Here is a 21,157-nt window from a genome sequence, read left to right on the forward strand (position 1 = left end):
TTTGGGGTTCGGTGTCTTGCTCAAGGACACTGACATGTGGGCAGGAGGAGCTGGGGATCAAACCACTGACCCTATGACTAACATCTGACCCTCTCTACCACCTGAGCTGGGATGGCAATCTCGGTCAGGCCACCACTTTGGTTTGTAGAGACATTCATGGTCCCCAGATGATGAAGCCTAGTGATTTGATTTCCTCTAGCGCCACCATGAGGTTGAAATTTGTGCTTTTGAGTGAAATGTCTGAACAACTATTGGATGGACTGCTATGAAATTTAGCACAAACATTCATCTCGCCCTCAGGATCAATTGTAATAACTTTGGTGATCCACTGACTTTTCATCTAACACCATCGTCAGGTCAAAATTTTTATTTGTCCAATACTTTGGTATATGACCAAATACCTGCAAAACTAATGAGATTCCCATCATCCTCAGCTGTACTTTTAGTGCTAATTAGCAAATGTTAGCTAAATTAGCAGGCTAACACACTAAACTAGGTCGGTGAAGATGGTAAACATTATACCTGCTAGATGTCAGCATATTAGCATTGTCATTGTGTAAAGATCCCATTTGTCCTATTGATTGGTTGCCGAACGCCAAGAAGGCGGGTCTTATCTAATATGAGCCTGTAAAGGGAAAAGAGAGAAGAGGAGCCCGAATCCTTTCTTAGGCGTTGGTAACCGACAGCACTCAGTATATGTTGTGGCCTGTTAGTAGTGGTATACTCGCAAGGCTTAGTGTTAATTAATTACCCTAGTCGTAACAATAAATCATTACTCCAATACTAGGTGTGCTGTGAAAATGTTAGCATTGCTGACATTAGCTTTTAGCTCAAACCACCACTGTGCCTTAGAACAGCCTCATAGCTGCTAGCATGCCTCTAGACTCTTTATCTTGTTTAATGTCAGTTTCTTAATAATTTCCCCTACTCTTACAAATAATTCCAATAAAAATCTAAGAGTGAATAATCATTCTTTGGTTAACCCTTTAAACAAACTCTTACAGCTTTGGTGCAGATTGACAAACTATCAGCCAGGTGAGAGACCAGTAAAAGTAAGAAATTATTAAAAAGAGCATGCATGGTTACACACATATACAGATAGACATAAATAATCATAGAATGATTTCTGATTCCTCCATTAACAAAGACTCCCATGAAACAGCATATCTATGAATAAATTATCTTTTATAGTGTCAGTTATTGTGACTTAGGTTGAAACCATTTTCCTGCAAATTACCAGGAGGCAACTCAAGTCTTAAAAATTCTTTTAAATTATGTATTTGTTTGTTTGACTGCATCTTTCCTCCTGAGGTGGAGGTGAATGATGAATTTCTCACCATGGATGTGCTGCGGAAGAAAATGTTGTTGCAGATGGAGGAGAAAAGTTTCATGCTCTCCTGAAGACGATTCTGCAGAGAGACAATAACACTATCAGATAGCTGCAGAGGAGCACAGAGAGACACATTTTTAAAACTTGGTCTATGAGGACAGAACACAATCTGATTGGGTGAGCCTTAACAAGTGGATTGTGTGCAGTCTGTACCATGGAGGCGTCTTCCACCAGGGTCATGTCGTAACCGCTGAGCGACACCACGAACAGCACCGCCCTGACATCCTCGAAACAACCAATCCACTTCCTCCGCTCAGTTCTCTGGCCTCCAACATCGTACATCCTACACACACAAAGATGGAGAGAACAAGAAAGTTTGACAAGTGCCCACAGATGTGTGGAAAAGTGAGGAATGGAGCTGAACTGTATTAGCACCTAAAAAAGTTGATGCAGCGAACGTGTCATTAGGAGCTGTGTATCTGGAAACAGTAAAGTTGTGGGCCGTAAAACCAAAACAATGAAACTGAAAGAAGCTACAACGCTCTGTAGAGCTGAGGGGGAACTGTAGAGTCCAGTGATAATTATCTGTGCATTCATCACTATGACTTTCACACTACGCACATTAATCCATTGTTCATATAAAAATATTGATTAGAGCAGCTTTAACAGGTACAGACTCTAAACAGCTCTTGACACAACTGCCGACATACACCAGATTTCCTTCAGTAAAATGCATCACGTATCACTCTAAGAAAGTAGAGGAATACATTCAGGTGAACATTCAGTCAGTAAATTGATCAAACAGCCCAGCAACATTCAAAGCTTACTGAGATTGTATCTTAATTTGATAACTGGCCAGGCCACTTTATGTGATAAGAGTTTTGCATATACACATTATGTGTGAAACGTTATACTATATATTGTAGGATGCTATAGTTGGGTATGAGGGGACATCCAGTCTAGAATTTGTGTCTTACTTCTCACCTACAGACACAATGTGCACACAACTTCTACAATAAGCAACATCGTTAAGGTGGGAGAAAAAATCTCAATCTCTTTTGTTTATTTTAGGCAAAAGATGTAAATTATTCATATTAGGGCCACACAACAAATTCACCTTACACTTCATCAATCACCCGTGGTCCGCCCACACAGGTGTTTTAACAGATTTCACTGATCAGGCTCTTATCAGGACTGTGTTGGTGTGTACAGACTGTGCTTGACTGACATCTCCATCACTTCTTGGCTGTGCCCCAAATCACTCATTCACTAATCCTTGTATAATAGACACTTTATAGTTTATAACAGTTTACTCTATAGTGAGACACTATAGTATGACAAGTTCACATCATCATTTTGTGTCATCACTGACAGGTGTAGAGTCACACAACAGTAATTTTCACATTTAACAAATGCGATGTTCATATAAAATAGTATAAGGGACACTACTTTTCTTGTTCCATTATTGGATTTTTTTAGGGAATTATTTAGTGTTTACATTTCACACTAAATACAGAGCACTATATAGTAAATAGTGAGTGGACACAGCCTTGCATTCACTTTCTTACACCTTTATTATTCTTATTAGTACATGGAGTTTGATGGCCTCTCATTCACTGTCCAGCAAAGCACTGCCCAACATCATCCCGAGCAGAGGTCTACTCAGCACAATAACTGAAAACACCTGTGTGCAGGGCCTTTAAATGTTTGTCTCTAAGAGGTTAACCCGGCCATGCACACAGCTAAGAGCAGTAGCACAATGATGGCTGCACCCTATTTAGGTGTGCCATATTCCAGGCCTTGTATTGTGCCTGCTGGCTCACTGATATGACTCACTAGGATACTTGAAAAGAACAGAGCCATCATAAATGTTATTAATTACACCTGTGCTTTTCCTACTATGATGTGTCAAAATGTCTGCTGTGAAACACGGCTTATTGTGGTAAACCCTGCCAAAAGTTAAAAAATCAATTGAATAAACTACCAAAAACAACTATTCAGTTGTACACGTGTGGAGGAATAAGAGAGATACACACTGTGACTCTGGGCCCAGGTGCTCCTGATATAGCAGGCCAACACACTCCAATAAGGGACCTTCAAGAGAGTAAACAGACAGAGTGCCTACACACACACACACACACACACACACACACACACACACACACACAGCAGCGACTCTCACACCAGAGAAGAAGCCACTGTTCAGGTGTTGATTATAATCAGAATCAGAAATACTTTATTGATCCCAGAAGGGAAACTTGAATATGCTCTTAAATATTACAATTTATGACTTTACTGTGCTACTCTGATAATTAGACAGAAGAGAGATTTTCTTTTGTGTGTGTGTGTGTGTGTGTGTGTGTGTGTGTGTGTGTGTGAGAAATGAAATCCCATTGTGACTGACATATCCTTTATCAGGATTCAATTTCTAGTAGAAAAGTGTAAAGCTGTGCTTTCTGTGTGTTCATGACCTTGCATACTGATGGTGTAGCCTCCTGAGGGGTAACTGATCAATGACAGATTGTATTCGTTTTGGATAAGGTCAGATATTCCTAAAATATGGGATTTATACTCACATACACACACAAACAAAGAGGAGTGTGTGCCTGCAGACCGGGCTCCCCCTTTTTCAATTTTCACCAAGACAATCACAAAATTTTCCCTGAGACAATCATGGCAGCACAAATAAAGTAAAGGTCAATGTTCTCAAAGAAGGACAAAGAGAAAAACACGACAGGAATAAGAGCAGAGAAACACAGAGAGAGTGCGACACAGATCAGTTTGTCCCACTTCACCCATTTTCAAAGCCAGATGTGCCATCTCCCACCTTCCGTTTGAGCAGCCATCGAGTTAATGCAGCTCTTTATTGAGAGGGGAAATGAACATGTGGAAACACAGATGCACAAAGAGGGAAGCAAACAGTGAAGGCGGTACAACGTAAAGATGAGGTAAGATTTCCGATGGAAATTTTTCGAGGAAATTCAAGCGGCACAGGACATGCTAGTGAAGTTGATGCTTCATTACACAAACCCACTCACAAGCACATGGGCACAACGTCACACTAATAACACACACTCTGACTTGTAATAAAAGTGTGCTGCCGGCTTTGCAATGCACACACAGATACACACTGTCCACAATCCCCTCGTGCTTTCATATCCTATTCAGTCAAGACCTGCGTCCAGCAACCTGCCAGAAAGGCCAGAAATGTTCAAAACTGAGCAACTGACAAAGAATGCAGTTACAAGTAATATATTTCAGGTAGAGGAAGGCAAAGGTGTGTACTTGAGTCATATGACTTGGACAAATGTGAGGACTTCAGACTCCATAAAACTCAACAAGAGTCTACAGCTACGCTAGCGGCTTTATGCTAAATGCTAACATCAGTGTGCTAATATGCTCACATTCACAATGACAATCGAAACATGCTGATGTTTAGCAGGTATAATATTTACCATCTTAGTTTAGCGTGTTAGAATGCTAATATTTGCTACTTAGCACTAAACACGAAGTACAGCTGAGGCTGATGGGAATGTCATTAGTTCTGCCGGTATTTGGTCATAAACCAAAGTATTCAAATTGAAATCTTGACCTGATGGTGGCGCTAGAACAAAAGTCAAAGGTTGACCAAAGTTATTAAAATTCATCCTGTGGGGACCATGAATGTCTGTACAAAACTGCATAGCAACCATAAAATAATTGTTGTGATGTTTCGGTCTGGACCCAGTGGCAGACTGACATTGCCAGAGCCATGCCATCCCTATAGCCATGGCGTTACCATAGCTAAATATGACTTGCAACTCGAATTTCACTATAATGCCAGTGACTCTTGTTTGCACTTGGACTCGAGGCTTATGACCTTATCTCCACCTGAGTCCAAAGTGGAAGAGTCAGCAGCACATTCAGCAAGCTTGTTAAGACTAGCGACATATCTAATCAGGATGGAGAATTTAGAGTTTATAAGCAATAACAGTGAGTTTGAACAACTGGATTTTATAAAATTAAGTTCAGTGGCATTTGCTTAGCATTCACAGCCTACATTTTATGCCATAAGTCACTATTACAAGTCTACCTGTCACATCTTTTAACTATCTTCATTTATCATCTTCAGGCAGACTCAAAGGCTTGTACAAACTACAAGAAATGTGTGCTTCAAAGCTCTGGAAAAAGCTAGTAAGTGGACCTTGAGTTAGGATTTGTTTGTCTAATTTGTTGCTCAAATGTGACTGGAGTATTGGAATGTATTGAAGTTTTTAAAATTATTTTATATTAAGCATTCATGATTTAAATTACTAAATGGGTGTTTACATTTCAATTAGCATTTGGTTTGGGAACACATTATGACTAAAAGTTCAGGACTTGACTTGAAATTTAGGCTCCGACAGTCTGTCTGTGGTACATATACTGTACAATTTGTTATTCTCTAAATGAAAACTGATTAAGCTAACTGCACTCTACATATACAGACAGCAAACATGTTCCAAAATTTGACCTCGTCTGTATAAAAGGAACACTTTTCTATATATAAATCACACCTCGTCTTCAGTTATCATCATCCTTTCTTCCTCTCCTCCCTCCACACCCGCCGGTCTTGCCCCATAATGTTCACCCTCATCTGCAGTGTTGTAATTGTAATTATCAGAGCAGTTGATGTTAATGATGCAGGAAAAGACCCAGATCCTTATTACACGGAGGGGTCAAAGGTCAAACAGGATGTCTGTATGCAAACTAGGCTGTGTCTGGGTGTAAAGTTGTGAGACTGTACACTCTTGCCCACACACACACACACACACACACACACACACACACACATTTCTCATTTGCATGGAAACACACACACACCTGCTTGATGAAACTGTCATCCCTTGCACTGTTGATTAGGTGTTTGAATAACAAGATAATGAGACTTAGCGTGTCGCTAATTTATTGATGATTCAGGGTGTGAGATTTTTGTCTGTGTCTAGAACAGAACTTTTTCGTTTTTTTAAAGGATTCATACAATCAAAAACTGCCATAAAATAATATAATATATTTTCATAGGAGGTAACAGGAGCCTCAACACCTGAGAACAAGTTGTGATCAGTCATACTCCTTCCTTGGGATTTTACAGCTTGTCTACCGTCCCACACAGATGGATAGAGCGAGTGTCATTTTAGTTGTTCGATTACTGTCAACAAAACATTTAACACACAACTTCCTGTGTTACATCCAAGCCATCCTACAAGAATTGTTTGACATTTTGGGAAATACACACATATGCTCTCTTTCAGAAAGTTAGATGGAAAGGTTGATACCACTTTCATGTCTGCCCACTACGTATGGAGCTAGACGAGACTTAGCTTAGCATAGCACAAAGAATGGAAGCAGGGGAAAACAGTTAGCCTGGCTAAAAAAATGAATTAAAAAACCTCACTAATTAACACTTATCTCATTTGTTTAATTTATACACAAACAGAAATGTAAAAATTACAATTTGTGGTTTTAGAGTTAGTGTAACTATTTCTTGTCTTTATGCTAAGATAAGCCTGTCTCTAGCTCCATGCTTGATATGAGAGTTACATCAATCTTTTCATCTAACGCGCGGCAAGAAAGTAAAACTATTCCTTTTAAACATTTGTTCAATATTAACACCAGAAGTTGACATCTACAGTAACATAAAAAAAAAAACATTTTTCAAGTTCTAACCCTGTGTCCCTGAGTTTTGTTAAGTTATCTATTGTTTCATGCTAACTATGTGCCAAAAGTTAAAATATTTAACATCTTGAACTCTGGGGTGTATTCAGAAATTTAGGCAATCAAATGTGATTGGAGACAACTAGCTAATTAGCTGGCAGAGCAATACTGGATGTGTGTGTTTGGATGTCATTTGGCAAAAAAAAAAAAAAAATTCATTTCCAAAGAATGTGGTTGCGATTACATTTCTTAATTTCCCCCTCATCCTCCACATCCTGAGCTAAATGCAGATGAGGAAGGTGTGGGTGAAGCTAACAGTCCTCTTTTTGTGCAGCAGGATTGAGGCAGACAAAACCCCAGACTGATGTCACACTGTTGTACTGTGTGGGATCATTATGTTTGCCTGTAGATGGTATTTAATTATGCAAATCATGAACAGTTGGTCACATTCATTATACAGAGTATCTTTGATACACAGAAGGAACTTAAGTTTGATGTTAAACACTGCAAAAATCTTGTGCATCGTTAATGTTTTAGTATTGTGTTTACTTCTACATGACAGATTCCAGTATGTTTTGTCTTGTAATGTAAGACGCAGCAAATAGGAAATGGACACGCGATTGATCAAACACAATATACCGTATATATACACTTATAAATAAGTCCAAGCTTGTTGATGCTTGCAGATATATTGAAGTATTCCACACTACAGCCAGACCAATACTGGATTTTTTAGGCCACTAGTAATAAATATGAGTTTATAAATCCAATAATGATATCCACTAATAATTGATTTATAACACAACATTAAAAACACATTTATGAAAGGCATCCTTTAAGTTTTGTTATTAAAGAATTGTAACCAGTAGTGAGTGAGACATTTTACAGCTGAAAAATAAACAGTGCACTGCGTGGACAAAGTATGTACTGACAGCACGGTTTCTAAATGGCATTTCTCTGCAATTTCTTGTTATTTATTGGATGTTATATACAGTGATATATCTGAAATAAGCTAATATCAGCCTATCTATTACAGACTACTTCATTGTTTGAGAAGATTCTCTTTCCTCTTAGCTTCACAAACCCCCTTCAAAACCCATTGTTTCTCAGAAATTTAGGGTAATGCTTTATTTTATGGGTGCCTGATTTTCTATTAATTTGCAATTAGTTTCCTGGAAAAGAACTAAGTAATTTGGTACATATTATAGGACATATAGCAATGTCCCTGAAAGACAAAGCTTTATTTAAACCCATGTAAATATTTATTCATTATGAGGGTGAGGGGTGCGGGAGGGTTGATGACATGCAACAAAGGTCCTGTGCCAGAATCGACCTGGGAATGTTGGGGATACATGGTATGCATGATAGACCACTCAAAACCTAAGGCCGGTATTTTATAACATACTTTAACTTGTGACTTGAAATTTGCAAATTCAGCAGAGCAAACAACCTGCAGCAATACTGAAAGAGCCAGAATCATTTAAAAACAGTCAAGGTCAACATAAAACAATTCTTAAATAATCAAAATAGGAGTGCAGGGCACAGATGCTGCCTCAGATGAGAAACCTTGAGTGTCAACCAACAAGAGAGAGACAGTTATTGAACTGAGGGAGACAGTTTCACATTGTGTTAGCTACAAATGCAGCCTCAATATTATACAAAATGAGACCAAGCCGGAGCAGAAATCTCCATTTCCATATTAACTCTGCAGTCTTTTCTAAACCTCTGCCGATATTATTTAAATGTTGAAAAGTGATCATTTAAAAACCAAGACTTTCGGAATACAAAATCCAGTGTATCTACTTATAATTAAGGAAATCATGAATTAATTTATTAGTTAGTAAAACTATATACTGTCTATGTCTGAATGGAAAAACTCACGCTGTACACCAACTCTCCAAATCCTTTTAATATCCGTTTTGTCACTAAGTTTGAAATAATTACATCAACTTATGTTAAGCTTCTTCATCAACCCCAAGGGCTTGATCTCTCTAAGTCACAGACATGAACCTGCACACACACATACACAAAGACACGCACACTCTCATGGTGCTGTGTGTCAATTAACTATACCCATTATTCATCTGCTCAAGAATTCAGGCAGATAAGAGAAAGGGTGTGTGAGAGCGGGGAGGCTCTGTTACCCCCGCTCAGATCTGACACTGTCACCTTGTGGTGACGCCACCTTCACAATGTTTCACAGGAAGAAAAAGAAAAAGAAAAAAAACACACAAACAGATAAAAAAAAAAAGCAAAAGCAACTAGCTTCTGAGTGACGCAAACAGTAAGACTGTGAGGAAAAAGCAGCAGATACGGTTATGATCAAAGCGTTTCTTTGTTGGTGAAACTTTTCCTGATGTGAAATACTTTGTCAAATCGAGTCAAATGTGTTCGGCATTAAATGCAAAAACACACACCAGTCAGCAGCATCCAGAGACGTAAAGGAAGTATTTAGATGTGACACACATGCCCCAGTATGAGTCCGTCATCTGCTGACAAACTGACTTGCTCTACATTGTTTATATGCTAAACAGAGATCTTATGAAATATAAAAGTAATATGTTTTATTGTTATAATTCCATATGAGTGATGTCGAGCATGGATGAAAGACAGGTTGTTATTGTGGTAGGATGAGAGAAGAGCTCCTCAGGTAGCCATTACTAAGAAAGAGGAAGAAAGTAATCTGATTTTCTTTAAATTATACTAAGACACAAATGTGTGTAGTGCTGAATGCATTCTTAACCCTACATGGCCCATTACCTTTCCAATAAAACCAACCTGTGGAAAATCACCCACAATCCTTCATGCTGCCATTATGAGCCAACACTCTGAACATTTGTGGCCCGTAGAAATCAAGAGGCCAGTTTTTAGTGTTCATTGGAAACTCAATAAGAAATTACTGCCCAGGAGTAAATCTTAATCATTTGTTGTAAAGTACATGGGTCACGCTGCTGTTTTTCCCTAAAAGACAGAATCATCTTCTATCAAATTCTACAAAAAATGTCTTTAGATTTTTCTTTAACTGGTCTATTTGGCATGAGATACCATTTGGCTAGACTCAGAGGTCTGTCCAACTAGGGTTGGGCAACATGATTATATCTGGGACTTGACAGAAATTTGTTTACTGTTCATACCAACGCATAGTGTCTACCCCTTTATCAGTGCTCAGTTGTTTTTGGATGTACTTGATTTTCGAGTCTGTCTGTCAGTTGATCCTCCACTTTGGTCCAAAAATATCTTAACTGTGTGATTGACTGCCATGAAACTTTGACATTCATGATCCCCAGAAGTTGACTTTTGTGATCCCCTGACAAGTTTTCACATATCCAGTGAAATATCCGTATACGAATTCGCACAAATTTTTGAATAGATATTAATGGTTCCTGGACGATGGATCCTAATGACTCCTCTTGCACCCCCATGAGACTCACATTTGTGGCTTTGAGTGAAATTTCTCAACAACTATTGGATGGATTGCTATGAAATTTGGTTCAGACATCCGTGTTCTCCTTAGGTTGAATTGTTCTAACTTTGGTGATCCCTTAACTTTTCATCTAGTAGCATCGTCAGGTCAAAATTTTTATTTGTCCAGTACAGTTTATGACTATATACCTGTAGAACTAATGAGATGTCCATCAGCCTCAGCTGTACTTTGTGTTTAGTGCTAATTAGCAAATATTAGCATGCTAACATGCTAAAGTAAGATGGTGAACATGGTAAACATTATACCTGCTAAACATCAGCATGTTAGCATTGTCATTGTCAGCATGTGAGCATGGTGATGTCATTATTTTAGCTCAGAGCTCCACTGTGTACAGCCTCACGGAGCTGCTAGTGTGGCTGTAAACTCCTCGTCTGGCTGTATTAATATAATGAAATACCTTGTTTTTCAAGGGATTTAATTAACTGAATTAGCCAAAAACATTTAAAAACAGTTTCACAATTGAATTTTCAGAAAATGGTCTCTAGCGAGAGAAATCAAAATCAAGTTCATTAATATCTATCGCTCTGTCGTGACCATCAGCGTTCAGGAAATGAGTTCAGACATTGGAGAGAGATAAAGAAGTTGGTATTATGTAACAGTGGCTCACTGATCAGAGTGAATATGGTCATCGGACATCAGCCTCCAGGGCTCAGATACCTGCTCTCCGCTTCTCCACTGATAAGACCAAGCCACTGATGCTTTTGAATGCGTGTGTGTGTGTGCGGTCAGTAGATGAGTGTAAAGCAAACTGATAGGTGCCATATTGATTTATTGAATGAAGCCGCCGATATCCATTTTGCATCTCGGGCCTATCACACAGCTGTAGGCAGAGATAAGAGTGTCGCAGCTAAAGAAGTGAAGTAAGTTGGTACGACAGGCGCCCCTGGAGAAGTTGAGTGCAGACCTGATGGCAGCAGCTCAGAGTGAGTCGGTGGCTATAAGCACCCTTATATTATTATATTATATATATATATATATACATATATATTATTACGTCTTCATAAAAAGCCAAGTGAAAGGTGTCTACCTGAAAATGAGGTGGTTGACTTTGAACTGGGTCTCTATCACGCCTGTCGTCCTCAGTCGTACTCGCAGAACATCGGTCTCTGTGGGCACGTAATCTGGAGACGTGATGCGGGTCATGTTCTCAAAAAAACTACGAAACGAGGAAGAGGAGGAGGAAAAGAGAGAGACATAAGGGTGCAAAAAGGTGAAAGACAGCGGAGAAACAAGGGGAAAAAGAAAGACAGGAAGGAAAATTTTATAACCTGCAGACAAACTTGAGATCAAAAGAGAATAAAATCAGGTATTAGTTGCGTGTGTGTAGACTCGTACATTGTGTGTGTGTCGTATGCCGTGTCAGCTGCCAGGTGGCGGGTGTGCAGTGATAAGGCCGGAGCCCCAGTGGGCACAGTGGCTCATCACGATGAATATTCACACTGTAGTTTACCATAATAAACACACTGAGGCTAAGCTTTCAAACACAGATTAGCTATTAACAGCTAGTGTAATCAACTGTATCGAGATGTGATCTTTTTCCAAACACACACACACACACACACACACACACACACACACACACACACACAGACAGTGACGTCTCCACCTACCTGAACTGACTGTGACATTCTCAACTAGTCATCCTAAATCAGTTTCGTGGACAGCGACACACATCCTGCTGCTTAAAAAACACACTACCTGCCGGACGCAGTACAGTGCAGACAACATGCAAGAGTCTGCTTTGTACTTCTGTCTTTGTGAGGACCATTCTGAGATTTAGAGAAACAGGTCACTTTTCAAGCGAGTACATTTTGACCAGTCCTCGATTCTTCAGAAGGCTGTATTAAGAGATGGACAGCAGAACTGTAAACTGAACATTGACATCACCTTATAAAGTTGATGTGGCAAACATGTTATCAGCAGTTACCTATTTACACTTTCAGCAGCCACCTGACGAATATAAGTCAAATAATCACTCTCCTTTTAGCTCTGTTTTAGTCTCCACTAACTACAGAGGGAAATATCAGACTCTTTAGCTGGTAATTGTTCCACTATGTTCACCAGCTAGTCGCTAACTGTGTTTATTAGCTGTCTGTTTGTTTAGCTGTTTGGTGCTGAGCAGGTAGCGTGCAGTGGGTTTTTAGAGCTTTTTCACTGAAAACAGCTGCTGCAGCAGCTGTAAAACCAAAACAATGAGCTGAGAGACACTAAAATGCTCTCAAGAGCTGAGGTAAACTGTAGAGTCAGGTGATAATTCTCTGTGGGTTCATCCCTATGAGCAACACCTTTCACATTACACATAGTCGTTTGATCCATTTTTAAAATAAAAAAGCTTTAAGGTTAAGAATTGCTTATGTGTTTAAAGTGGCTATAACTGATATTATTATAATAATGTATCAAGTGACACTGTGAAAGGAGTTGCTCGTAGTGGTGAACCTATAGAGAATTATCACCCAAATCTGCAGCTCCCCTCAGCTTTACGGATTTTATAGTGAGTTCATTGTTTAGCTGTCCGGCCTGCAACTTGACTGTTATGGTTCACTCTCTCCATGCTCATAGTGTAATTTTTGGTCACAGCAGGCAGCTGTTTTCAGTTGGAAAAAAAACCCACTGTACACTATCTGCTCAGCACAAAACAGCAGACACAGTTAGCGACTAGCTGGTGAACATAGTGGAGCATTTAGCAGCTAACGAGCCAGATACTTGCCTCAGGAGTTGGAGAGAGGAGACCAAAAACAGAGCTAAAAGAGAGTGAATATTGAACTTGACTTCATCAGGTGGACACAAACACTCCAAATGAATGATAATATTGCCCTGTAACTGCTGGATGTGTATATAAGCAAAAGTTCACCATATCAACTTAAAAGTTGATAATATGTCAACGTTATGTACAGTTTCTGGTGCCCCCAAGTGTCCAAAACAATCAGTTATTGAAGGTTTATGGTTAGAGTTAGGTTTCGGGAAGATATTCGAATTTCGGAACAATAAAAAGGTTTGATGGGCCAAGAAACTCAGTGATCAGACAATTGACAGGTTGTAACCAAGCCGACAGTTTAGCCAGATTATCTACGGCACTTCATTTTGTAGAAAAACCAAAAGCGAGCACAGCTGAAATGTCTGTAATAATCCCTCATTGTACAGGAAATCTGTGTGTACTTCCAACTACACTAAGGTAAGTAAAATGAATGAACTTCATCCACCAAACTTAGAAGTAAGTTTGAATAACGTCGTATTATTATTGATAAAAATTATAGCCTAACCACAAAAAATAAGACCCAAGTTGTACTAAACTGGAATTTCCCTTTAAGGTTAAGGTCTGGAAAATGCATTATGTCAATAAGGGTCCCCACAAGTATAGAAGTACGAACATGTGTGTGTGTGTGTGTGTGCCTGAGGAGTGTGGAGGGTGATGGTGATGTACGGTAGTTCTCAGTGGGAACCAGGGGACCTGTCGGTGTAGATAACCCCAGCACTGAGGCCTCTCGCTAGGGGTAGAGGATGAGAACAGACGGCCTCCTGGTGGGTCCCAGCTCTGTCTGACTTGTGCATCACACACACATCTCCTCTACCCTTGTTTCTTATTTTCAGTTTTCATCCTCACTTCTTTACTTTCATTACTGTGCCCGCACAGTTTTGACTTTTTCTTAAATATCCACATTTTTACAACATTCTCTGTAAAACACATTTATTTAAACCGCTGAGTTTGAGCAATTGTTTGTGCCGCTTTGCTTTTCTTTTATATGCACACCGCTAAAACCAAACACATGTATGTATTTTAAGGATGTTATATGGATGTGTATAATAGCCGTGGAGGTACAGTCTACTTGGGTTTGTCTCCTCTTTCCTCCCCCCTCTCCAGACTCTGATTCCCAGTGACAGCGAGCACACGGCCGAGCATCAGCTGCTAAACCCAGCTAATTAGACCCCTGCATCTCCTCAGCACAGCATGAGTGTCTGCTGGAAGAGTACTCACTACAGCGCCGAGTCATTGAGCTCGTACTCGTATCCCCGGGCCGCCGCGGCCCTCACCCCCTGGTCGGCCAACAGACAGGACAGGGCGTGGCTAAGGAAAGGAAACAGCACCTGTTCTTCGTCAAAACACCGCCCACACGACAGGACAGAATGGGCGTGGACCTGCAAGAGGAGACGGAGACAGAAATGTGGATGGATGGGTGGCTGGTCAGGGAGGACCGGAGGCCAGATGGAAAAAAGGATGTGAGTCTAAACGACAGAAAAGTTTATGAGTCTGTCTCTGATCTCTAGACTTGGTAATCAGTAGAGATGCACAAATGAATGGCTATGCACACAAACACATGTGAAAACACAAACACACCCTGGTGACATTTAATAGAGGAAGTACTTTGGTCATCAACTCCCAGCAGGAAGTGCTGAGTGGGTGGGTAGTGTACGAGCTCTGATAACTTTGACGATAAAGTTCAAATCAAATTGAATCTAACAATCGAACCACCCACCTACTGTCTAACTTTCTGCTCTCTCATGCAAACAAACTGTTGCTGTTTGTTTGTGTGTGTGTCAGATGCAGCAGCTGTGGCTGCAGCGCTGAGATGCTGCTCTCTAGTGGGGATCTGGGTGCAGTGCAGGAAAACCAGCAGCATGAAACTCAGGATCAATTTGAACCGAAGAGGAGCAGGATGAGAAAGATTGAGGACAATGATAGATAGACAGGTAGACATAGAGACATGCAGACAGACTACCTTGTTTCTGTTGTTAGCCAGGTTGATCCGGAGGACGCCCATGCCGTGGAGGACGAACTTCATGGAGGTCAGGAGGTTATCCAGAACTGCGGGCTGCCAAAGAAGTTCATAGGTTAACTTGATGAATAGCCGTGGCAACGGAAACAAAACAAAAATTCGGACAAAAGCCTGGTTTGCTGCAACACAACAAAAAAAAACAACTGTTCAAATAAACTGTACAGTGTGGGCAAAGAAAATGCGCAGAAACCTTAAGCTTTCTAATAGTGTTGGATATTGTTGTCTTTACTAAGGGCTTACTTCAGTTTCTGTTGTTATGATTATATTTTCCCCCAAAGTACAGTGTGGGTTTTCTGGTTTATTGTTTTTACTGCCTTACACTAGCACGTAACAGCACCAACAAGCGCTGAGTTAGATAATTGATACCACTCTCATGTCAGTACATTAAATATGAAGCTACAGCCAGCAGATGGTTAGCTTAGCATAAAGACTGGAAACCGGGGGAAAACTGCTAGCCTCGCTCTATCCATAGGTAACAAAATCTGCCTCCCAGCACCTCTAAATCTCACTAATTAACACGTTCTATTTCGTTTCTTTAATCCATACAAAACCTGAAGTGTAAAAATGACACATTGAGACTGAACCAAAAGAAGCAAAGTTGTGGGCCATAAAACCAAAACAATGAGGCAAAAGATGCTAAAACACTCCATAAAGCTGAGGGGAACTGCAGAGTTAGATGATAATTCTCTGTGGGTTCATCAGTAGAAGTGACCTCTTTCACATTACACACTCACTTGATCCATTGTTAATATGAAAATATTGATTGAGTGCAGATTTAAGATGCCTGAAGTGTATCCAAACATGACCCTTTGTAGCCTTTATGGTTATTGTAATGTGGACATCAACATAGAGTGAATTTTTTTAATTATCCAATTGAGAAACTGATGATTCCACTGTGGAACCAACTATGTTCTAATGACTTGTGCACTTCTTTTCTGCTGTGCTTTAAATTGTGTGTATATATAAACGTAGATGTGGGGCATCGTGTGTGTGTCTGTGTGTTTGCATCTATCACACCCCATGGACCAGCTATCGAGCCTATTGAGAGTGAAAGTACCGTGTAACTCATATAAATTAAACTCATAACTCTGTTTTAGTGCTCGGAAACCTTGAGACTTTAGTGACTGAGCAGAGTGACTCCTGCAGAGAGTTGGGAAGGGTGTGTGTGTGTGTGTGTGTGTGTGTTATACTCTCCGTCACTCTCCTGCCAGCTAAAGATAAGCTTCACATTCCATCACAATTCTATCACAGTCTGGTCGCTCTTCCCTCTTTGTGTGTTTCAGTGTCCAGATTGCGATGTGTTGCTCTCCCAGTGAAATGTGTGAGGTGAGATAACTCAGTGAGGTGACAGGGCTTCATCTTATGACGAGCGCAGGGCTGAGGGCTGCTGACACCATGGCATTAGGGGCAAATTAGTCTCTTTCAGGAGAACCTTTGCTGACAGTGCTGCATTGATTTGTGTCAGAAATAAGCTGCTTTGTGCATTTGTCTCCCTCTGCCTCACCATCACTGTCATCTGCTCAGATATGCGATTAAATAAAATTGTTTCATAATAATAACAACAACAACAAAACAACAACACATTCTAATAGTCTTAAGAACAATATATATATTTTATTTTTATGGTGCAGTTTCTATGTTTTATTACCATAAACATCACAAAAAATTAGGCAGTTGGTGATCCCAGCGTGATGGCAGTCTTGAGGTTTGAGAAGTACATCTGTGACCCGACAAATCCTAAACACACCTGAAAAACTCTGGCTACAAGCATTGTTTATGAAGTTGTCTCTTTCAATCACTACTGTAGTGCTCATGAGCAAGACAATGAACCTGGAACTGCTTTGGTTAGGTTGCTTAGTGAACAAAGGAAGAAAACTAAGAGAGGGTTTCATGTATGAAAGGTGCAACTGTATGGGAAGAGGTATGACTAAGAGTCTACAGCCATGCTAGCTGCTCTAAGAGGCTGTACTGTGTAGGTGCAACAGTGCTCTGAGCTAAATGCTAACATCAGCATGCTGACAATGCTAACATGCTGATGTTAGGCAGGTGTAATGTTTACCATGTTCACCATCTTAGTTTATCGTAATATTTGCGTAAATTAGCACTAAACATAAACTACAGCTGAGGCTGATGGAAATGTCCTAAAACTTGCAAATATTTGGTTATGAAGTATTGGTTTTCTACCTGATGATGACACTAGATGAAAAGTCAGAGGATCACCAAACTTATTACAATTCACCACTCTACTACATGTCCGTACGCTAAGTATGAAGCTACCACCAGCAGCCAGTTTGCTTAGCTTAGCATAACAGCTAGTGTGGCTCTGTCCAAATGTAACAGAATCTGCCAACAAGCACCTCTAAAGCTTTACAAAAAAACGCCTGCCATGCAATAAAACTAACATGAGGGTAAAGGATGATGTCAGTCATGGCCAGTTTGTGCTGGCCTCTTATCAGGACAAGTGAAAAGCACCTGTGTAGGTGGACTATGAGTGTGTGGGGGCTTTAGGATTAATGCAATTACACACAAGACATATATTACACAAGACCTCATGACACAGAAGCTACACTTCATTACATTACAAATGTATTTTGAAGGGCGGTAGAGCTTTTACTTAATGTAAAACTTAATGTATAATTTTTATTGTGGATTTATCCAGGCTTGATGTTAAGATTTGAATTTGATATGAGATTTATTTCTTAATTAGAAAGTACAGTAACCTCTCATGTGGATGTTGTTCTTCCATCTTAAAGATAAAAGTCATACCCTGTTACCAGGATCTCTCTGAGAGTTGAGTCTTGGCCAGTCCAACCTAGACTGGATCTCTATGTGAGGCTTAAGTGACAAAACCAAACGAAACACTTTTGGAGTTGGGTGCCTCAAAAGGCCCTGAATCTTTTAATTTCCATTCTTGAGGCGGTTCACAGTATAGAGTACTCTGCACTGAATGACACTTGAGCCTGCTTTAGAAAGGCTTATGTACTGAACTCACAACAAATTCCACAAGTTATCTTAAAGTTACCATGTGGAGTTTTTGGCCGCTAGTAGTGCTGAGGAGCAATGTTTTTATGAGTAGGTCCCTGTTTTGTTTGTATTGCACATGCAAAACATGCGGGCAGCGCGATTCATATTCTGCTGTTGGTTTCATGCTATTTCTCTGGTTGGCAGTGGTGTGCCAACAAATGTAGCAATGAACCAACAAAGGCAGTGATGAAGAAGACTGCTAGCAAGTAAACATGGATGTAAACGATACAGAACTGAAATATTTGAGAAATCAGCTTTGCAAAGGAAGAAAATACACATTTGTAAGAGCTCAAGGATATACAGTACATCTGAAACACTGAATGTAAACAGAACCTCTCTGTTTACAATAAAACTCCACAGAGCACCTTTAAAGTCAACATATTGCAATACAAGTATTACACAACATTACAAATTACAGATCCTAAAATTTACCCTCCAGTTGAATCAACAATTTTTTAACAAACTCAGCAAAATTGGAGCTTTTTAAGCACCACAAAGACAACATTTATTCTATTATACAGGTGTTGCTACTAATCATTCCACACCCTAGGGAAATTAAATTACTGCCCCTCTCATGGCTGATCCAGCTGTAGTACCCTTGTCTCTGCCTTCAGTTTGTTTCATTCTTCTTCCTTCCTTCCCTCCACCTTTGTCCTTATCAATTGTTTCCAAGTCCCTCCCTCTCTGACTCAAGGCTTACTTTAGTGTTGTGTTGATAGTAAAGGTGGGAGGCACAGAGGGAGGAGGGAGGCCATGGTTAAACTCCCTACAGCATCAGACACTTTGTGTGTAGAAAACTCATGTAGCTGTTTCTCTAAATACACAGTATGTAACATGTTTGGAGCAGCTAACCAGCTTGTACCGGCTGTTGCAACTACATGCACTTTCAGCCGAATGGGTACATTATCCCTAACAGACAAACACTGTGCCATTGTTTCGATGCACCAATTCATGCCTGCACACACACACACACACACACACACACACACACACACACCCTGGGGCCACAGGTGTGTCACTGTATGGTAATCTGAATCCACTATGAGCTATATGAGTAAAAAGACACTGTGTTTTCACCAATGTGTGTGTGTCAGTCAGTTTAAAAGAAGACACAACAGACAGAAATCTCTCACACCTCTCCAACCTTTGTTTCCTGCTGGCTATTAATACTCCTACCACCACCACCACCACCACCGTTTAAAGCACTGTGGGAACTTTGCGATACACTGTGCGTCAACGGAGATATTACAACTCCCATTACCACAGTGTAATCTCTAAATCCATCCAGATACACTGAACTATTGTTCTTGTCCAGCTTGCTGTTTGGAAAACGTTAACAGTTGTCTTGTGTCGGAGCATTTGCTACAAAAACACAACAACAAAGAATGCGGTTGAACTGGCGGTGGCCTGATATTTAATCATCAACCAGTGTGTGCTTGTAGGTTTTAAGCTCTAATGATTTCAAAAACCAAAACCTCACAGCCGTTCCAGGTGAGAAAGCTCCCATGATTCATCGCATTTTTAAAGAAATGTATCCTTGATACAAATACTCATACAAAACACCTGAATCAACAAAGAGATTCCAGGCTGAAAAATACAAAATCAGTTAATAAATGTTTTCCACTGTCACGGCAACATCTGCGCGCGCACACACACACACACACAAAGCATCACTTTTGTTGACACAGAGTTGTGTGTATTGAAAGAGAATGAAGGGAAAAATCTCAGTCAATCCACAGTAAAAACACCACCACGGCCTCGGGCTGCAAATAAAGGAGGGATGAGACAAAGAGGAGCCCCCTTCCTACCTTCCCTCCCCTTATTCCTCTCAAACAGGCTGTCCTGTCATGGTCCTAATGCAATACAAACCTGGCTGGCAGGGCCACAAAAAGACAGACAGAGCCGTGCCTTCAGGGGAAAACTTGAGAGAAGGGATAGCGTGGAGCAGAGATAACCTGTCCCGTTCCAGGCAGGGTTGAGATGGTTACTACTGCACTGGTGGACGCACAGATAGCAGGTAGGGCTTCGGAGGTAGAAACAAACACGTGTGGAACAATATGCACGCAGGCCCGATAAAGAACAATGAGCTCATATATGTGTGTGTGTGTGTGTGTGTGTGTGTGTGTGTTTGTGCGTGCGCGCGTGTGCAGGGGAGGGTGTGTCTGCGTTTGCTGTGGGAGGTTGGGATGGTCAGGGAAGGGAAGGGCAGGTTTGTGGGTTAGTGTTATTTTTCCACTTGAAAATAAGGGTGTCACCTGAGAAGAAAGGCAAACCCAACTGACAGTAGGGACAACAAAAGAGATTTAACCACTGGCATTTAACATGTGTTGATGCATGTCTGCATGCTTGCACATTTAAATTTTCTTTGTATACTGATTACAGAGTTTTATAAATGCAACATAAGGAGGTTCTGAAAACTATCCTGCATAGATAGAGCAGGAAAGACCTGCTTATTCTTCTTTTGTACTTGATTATATTATTTTTCTGCATGTAACTATATAAACGTGATGCAGGAAATCATTTGCGTCACTCCTTGGTGCTTTTTAAGCCCCTTTCTGAACAATGAAAATGTGTAATAACTCAAACTTGGGGGTGGGTATCATTTAAAACTTAAATAAATAATATATAACTAACAAATAAAACTATTGGACTGGATTGGGTTGACATTTTAGTTTTTTAGTTAAATATCTCCACAACTATTGAATGGATTGTTATGAAATTTGGTACAGAGATCCATGCCCCTGTCAGGATTAATTGTAATCACTTTGGAGATCCCTTGACTTAATCTAGAACCGTCATCAGGCACACATTTCAATTTGTCCACTACTTTGGTTTATGACCGAATACCTGCAAAAACTAATGGCATTCCCATCA

General features: G+C 40.2%; 1 protein-coding gene across 1 annotated transcript in view; it reads right to left on the minus strand.

Annotated features, from left to right (window-relative positions):
- Positions 1 to 21,157, minus strand: part of gnav1 (guanine nucleotide binding protein (G protein) alpha v1) — a 29,754-nt gene that overhangs the window by 5,825 nt on the left and 2,772 nt on the right. Inside the window, exons 3-7 of the mRNA XM_044191369.1 lie at positions 15,203 to 15,295; positions 14,461 to 14,621; positions 11,515 to 11,643; positions 1,544 to 1,673; positions 1,338 to 1,409 (exon numbers count right to left, since the gene is read on the minus strand). Coding sequence (XP_044047304.1) covers positions 1,338 to 1,409; positions 1,544 to 1,673; positions 11,515 to 11,643; positions 14,461 to 14,621; positions 15,203 to 15,295 — 585 coding nt within the window. The remainder of the gene's footprint in view (positions 1 to 1,337; positions 1,410 to 1,543; positions 1,674 to 11,514; positions 11,644 to 14,460; positions 14,622 to 15,202; positions 15,296 to 21,157) is intronic.

The sequence above is a fragment of the Siniperca chuatsi genome, linkage group LG3 (assembly GCF_020085105.1).
Source record: "Siniperca chuatsi isolate FFG_IHB_CAS linkage group LG3, ASM2008510v1, whole genome shotgun sequence".
Taxonomy (NCBI): domain Eukaryota; kingdom Metazoa; phylum Chordata; class Actinopteri; order Centrarchiformes; family Sinipercidae; genus Siniperca; species Siniperca chuatsi.